The following is a 5,706-nucleotide window of genomic DNA, read 5'->3' on the forward strand; positions in this document are numbered from 1 at the left end:
TGTTGTTCTCAAAGTGGTGTCTCTCTGAACCTGCAGTAAATTAATCATGTTAACCCCTTACATACAGCACAAATACATGATGGGTTAATTTAAGGGAGGAAACTTACAAATTAACACCTTTTGCACATTTCATCCTGTCTTAAAAACAGAATCTAACATTAGATCGTAAAACAATTCATTCAAATATGTAATATTCTCAGATAATAAAACAATTATGGCACTATTTCTACATAAATATCAATATTTTATGACGTATTTATGACCCTAAAACAGAGACCAGGATAAAATGGAGTCTATCCTTGGCCTGTTTTAAATGATCAGTGCACATTTGAAATAAACCCCTTGCACCTTTTTATTCTTTAACCAATATACCAACCTGATCTAAATCCCTTCAGACATCACTTTTGGCAGATTTATTTATTTATTTTGCCTCTGCAGCCTCATTTCGACTCCATCTGGATGACAGTTTGCCCTGACCCTCCGTCCAAGAGTCAGAAGATAAAATCCCAACCTGTCACTTACATAACCCTCCATCATACGAACTGCCAGCACAGGAAGGCATCATGCTGGAGCCTAAGAGCACTATAATTTAATGTTACACATATATATAGTGGAACATTAGATGGATCCTTTAAGACTCCTGGATTTATTAGTATTTTTCAGGTTATTTTACTCATGGTTCTCTCCTCACAAATAAGCTAAGTAAAGACATTCACAAACAAAATACTGAGGTCTATGTTTATAATTCATCTGCATGGTGGTGATTTTTATGAAGTGAATGCAGTGGAAAGATCAGCTTAATGTAACTTCACAAATCCCAGTGTGTGATAACAGCACTTGAGGCACTAAGTGTTTCTGAGGAGGAACTCAATCAGCCAAGCAAACGACTGGATGCAAACCGCCTGTTTAGGTCAGATCAGCTCCACTTCCATTCGGTCTGAAGAGTTTTGTTACGTCAGAGCTTTTTTTTTTCTTTTCTGCTGACCAGGTGCTACGCTACTGTGAAATGCTGCAAGGTGACCCAAATAGTCCCTCCCGTTCTGATGCAAAGATGGGAAATTTAACACTTTGTTTGCAGCTTTCAGAAAAAGCGGCAAGGACTCTGATTCTGTTCTGAAAGAGAAACAAATCTCCACAACAGTGAGTTATATTTAGTGCATTTATTCTAATAAGTCAGCTTATTTTACAAAAAAAAAAAAAAGATTCTTACAAAACAATGGAATTTTCTAGAATAAGATTGTGTGACATATATGTGTCTTACTTTGTGCTGGAGTACATAATAGTAAAAAACAAAAAGAGTTTTAGGCAGATTTAAGCAGAAAAGAGCAGAACATTCACTGTTTCACTTTAGCGGAAAGCCTTTTTCCTCAAACACAGAGCTGGAACATCAGATACATCAAGGTTTGACGATTAAAGTGTATCATTAAATGTAATTGGTTGCTTTAGAGATAAAAGTGAAAGCAAATTATCACCAAACCTTGTTTTTAAGCATACATTTTAAACTACGCTGCCAAAGGTGTTAGCTCACATTCAAATGTAAGTAGAGCTTTCAGTCAAGGAAAATATCATTTTGTAAATTAAAGTATTAAATAACCGATGAGTGGGGGTCAGGTTGGACATTAAGAAGCCCAAAATGTTAAAACGTTCAAATAGTATATTTTAGAAATGTGTTTTTGTGCCTGTGGCTAGCCAGCATTTGTGACGGTAAAGGGCTCTGAGAGCAAAAAATCCTTGTGTTCGAACAATATGCATCTGTTTTCACCAATCATCAGTGATCAGGAAACAAAAATGACAGAAACACCTAACAATCAGCTTTACATTCATTCTGCAAGTGAGTCCAGAGATCTTTGGGTAATGTCTTTTTTTTTTTTTTGTCATTCAGAGAAGAAGAAAAACGATGCAGTCCACATGACTTGAGCGTGTTTTTGTTTTTCCTGTTCGGATGAGGTCTACGATGGTAACCATGTTGCTGTCGCCGTAATCGTTAATATTCCCACCGTCCCTCCTAATGCCAATGCATAAAAACCACATGTCAGGCAGGTGTGTATCTGTAGCTATATACACAGGAGCGTAAATTCATATTTACGGCCTTTAAGACCTATTTAATCTTGAGAAGCTTTCTAATTGCAAACATCTTTGCAGAATACGGGTTTATGTGCACAAAGACCGTGTTTACAGTAGCCACGTGGAATGCTTATATAGATTATCAACATTCAAGGAGAAAATCTTCATGGCTTCATCAGCTCGACAAAAACTTAAAATCCGTGACATTTTTTGTGATTAAAGAGGCACTCCAGCAGTGTTTCCTTGATATCATTTGAAGCCATTTTTTGTTAGGATTCAGCAGGTTGTGGTAACTCTCTTTAAACAGCTGTGAGAAACTGCAATTTTAAGCCCTTAAAGTCTAAAATAGAAACTACCCAAAGCTAACAAGTGGCCTCGTTCTGATCAACCTACATTTTAAAACTCGTGCTTTAAGACATCTGCTTTAACATGCGTTACTTTGCATCTCATTTTGTGTCTCACCTAAGGGAAGCTCATTCACCTGCGAGCAAGCCAAAGTTTTAAACGGAGCACCTAAAAGCAAACGAGAACTTTATAGAAACCTACAGTAAGTGATTGTACAATCAAATCATGTGCTTGTCCATTTAAGAGTTGTGCTTTTTGTTTTTGTTCCGCACAAACCCATGTATGACAGGAGATTAAACAAAGCACCAATAGGAATTATGACCTTTGCAGAAACTGTGTTAGAAAAACGTATAGACACTAACACCAAACTGCAATTAGACTGAACCTAACCTTCAAATGCCCCCCCAAAAAAGATATCCTCGGTGTATTAGCTGCGCACTTCACGCACACACAAATGCAGCTAACGCAAGGGAGTGTCGAAACGGAGCATCTGATCTCTCAAAGTACAGGAAACGAATGTGTGTTCACTGAAAACGCGCAGAAATCCTGAATGAAAACAGTTAAACCTCCTTATGCTGCCACGTTAACCACAATTAAATGGTGCTAGTGAGGCTCGTGTGCACTTTAAGTCCTGTTTGCAGTCCAGGAAGCAAAGTCTCAGCTCTTAAGTCGTGTAAGACACAATAAGCAGTGATGTCGTATCCCAAAAGCTCTATCTGATGCATGCGTGAGTTAACGTAAATTCAACCCCTGTTCTTAAAATCATGGATAGCATTTACTCCAAACCTCAATCTGTAATCTCTCATCGGATCTCCACAGCTGTCACATTGTGTTGGGTTACAGCTCTCAGCTGGATACATTTGGTGTGTTTGCAGAAGCAGATTTAGGATGGAGGGATGAGTGGTTGCTAGGTGACAGGATAAAAAAAGAGGCCACAGGTGGAGTTGTCCCAGCACGAATGTCTTCCCTCCTGTCTCTTGCTTTGTTTTTGTTTGCGATGCCATGGTTGGGATTGAGGCCAAGGCACTTTTTTTTTAAAAATCGAGTTCCAAATTTGTTTTCCTTAATTTTATCTATACAGAAACCTCTCATCCTCCCTCCTTTCTTGTGCTGAAAAAGCAGATCATGTCTTGTTTTTCCTCTTGTGTCATGACCCGTTTTGCTCTGCCTTCTTTATGGGACTTTGACGCAACATAAAATGAGCTAAAATGCAGTAAATCTCTTGATGCATCCCAGGCCAGTGTGAGCCTCTCCTCCCACATCATCTGACTCATCCATGCAATGTGGATTTCATCCGAGTCGCTCATAAGCCAACTGCAAGCAGCAAACCACCTGTGAAAACAGTGAGGACACAATGACATCCGTCGTACTGGTGCGAGCATTGGTTTTCTAGCCTCTTCAAAACTACACAAAGTGGGAAGCTAATTACTAGCCTCTGTGGTATTCGTAGGCACTCTAAACCCCTTAAGGACCAGCCTAGGGATACAAGAGCAGTAAGGTCGAAAGCTGGAGAGCAGCCGTGTCACTGAGAGTTAGCTGAAGACAGGAGGCCTGTCCTACCAGGTATGTAAAGCACATTTCTAAAGTCAGAGATGAAATGCAAGCATCTACTGTCTCATTTGAGTTTCACAGGCCAAGGAAGGCATGTGCGAAGTCCAAGCATGGAGGAGAAGACGATGGCCGGTTGATGTTTCTTGAACCTCATGCCCTTCTTCAGGCGCTGGGTGTTCTCTGCCACATACAGCTCTCCCTGCTGGGCCGCGGTGGAGATCCGCGACACCAGCTCTCCGTGGACCACCACCTGCTGCTCCGAGCGCACGAACATCTCCCTGAGCTCCTCCAGGCGCCGCTCCATCTCCCTGATGACGCGCTGCCGCTCCTCCACCTCCAGGAGGCGCCGCCGGGCGGCCTCGAACTCCATGCTGGAGCTCGGGGTGACCAGTTTGGAGGAGGGGGCCGTGGCCGACCTGGATGGGGGGTCAGAGCCGGCCAGCAGAGCACCTGTCACCCTGCGGAAGTCCCCCATAGAAATGGACCGCCTGGTTGCTGGGGACGCCAGAGCCAGGAGAGCGGAGGCAGACGCGGAGGGCGGCATGACTGATAGAGGGAGAGCAGAGGAGGAGGAGGATGGGGATGATGAATCCGGCGGATAGAGGTCAGGCTGCGAGTCCGTACCTTTAAGGGCTACTGCCGCGTCCTCAGCTGCGTCCTCATCACTGTTCTCCGTGCTTCTTTCACGTCCCTTTGCTGCCACCGATTCACCTTTCTTCCGTTCCTTAATGATGCTCCGGATGCCCTTCTCCATTCTGCTGCGTCAGACGAGACAGGAGCCGAGCAGAGACAGCGGAGACGTGCAGCTGAGCAGCCCGGGAACGGCTCCATTCATTAATAAGACATCGGAGCTCGGGTTGTGCGGTCTCTGCATCCGAGTTGTTGTGCTTGGGAGGCTGCCTCCTGGCATTTCATTGGCTGCTGAGCTCATGCGCACGTCAGCTGATGATTGGGCAGCCTTCCTCTGTGCTGCTGATGCTGGCAAGCTGTCGTGTCCTCCGCCTGACTGCCTCACCGTCGTCCTCTGGAGCTGGGCTTCAATCTGCTCTGCTCAGTCCAAAGGTGCGGAGGGATCAATTCAGTTTGTGCTGTTTTCACTCTAATTCACTTTCTTTCTGTTCTCCCTGCCTCTGCTACCATCCTGCTCACCAGCTGCTCTCTCCATTTCCCTGCCTGTCTCTCTCAGATGGTTACCCATGGCAACACAGCCTTGACATCAAATGGCATAGGAAGGAGGGAGGGGTGATGCTCCACTTTATCTCTCCCTTAATCACTTTGCTGCTCGGCATTACCACCCTTTCCTGCTTCACCGGTTTCCCATCTCTCACTTGACAGAGTGCATTTTTTTTAATTGTCCACAGTTAATCCTTTTTTTCTTCTTCTTTCAGATTGGTAAAAACAAGAATGCTGACCGAGAGCATCAGATATCACAGCGTATCAGTTCCATGAGCTTCAAAGCAAAGTCAGAGACCTTGAAATATCCTTGCTCCCTATTTTACCAATAGGTTCCACCACTATACGACACTTTGGTGAAATAAACTTCGTAGAGAGGAGAAGGTTGTTGCGAAGGAGGAGAAACAAAGACAGAAGAAGCTTCAGGCTGAGCTGAAGCAATCTTTAACTGCGGTTGTATCTCACGCCGAACACTGTTTATCAAACAGAGCACGTCTCTGTGGGCAAAGGAGGTGGGCATTACTCGTGAAAACAAGGCACAGACCGGTAAAACCACAAATAACCAAAGTCAAG

General features: G+C 43.8%; 1 protein-coding gene across 1 annotated transcript; it reads right to left on the bottom strand.

Annotated features, from left to right (window-relative positions):
• Positions 1 to 1,133: 1,133 nt before the first annotated feature.
• On the bottom strand, positions 1,134 to 5,204 carry LOC108232684. Its single transcript, XM_017410632.2, has one exon. The coding sequence runs from the start codon at positions 4,712 to 4,714 to the stop codon at positions 4,025 to 4,027; it is 690 nt and encodes a 229-aa protein (XP_017266121.1). The 5' UTR covers positions 4,715 to 5,204; the 3' UTR covers positions 1,134 to 4,024.
• Between the last annotated feature and the right edge of the window lie 502 nt (positions 5,205 to 5,706).

This window comes from Kryptolebias marmoratus, linkage group LG10 (genome assembly GCF_001649575.2).
Source record: "Kryptolebias marmoratus isolate JLee-2015 linkage group LG10, ASM164957v2, whole genome shotgun sequence".
Taxonomy (NCBI): domain Eukaryota; kingdom Metazoa; phylum Chordata; class Actinopteri; order Cyprinodontiformes; family Rivulidae; genus Kryptolebias; species Kryptolebias marmoratus.

What these genes read in the sequence shown, in the direction of transcription:
- LOC108232684 (XM_017410632.2), bottom strand. Translation starts at nt 4,714, where the DNA reads ATGGAGAAGGGCATCCGGAGCATCATTAAGGAACGGAAGAAAGGTGAA.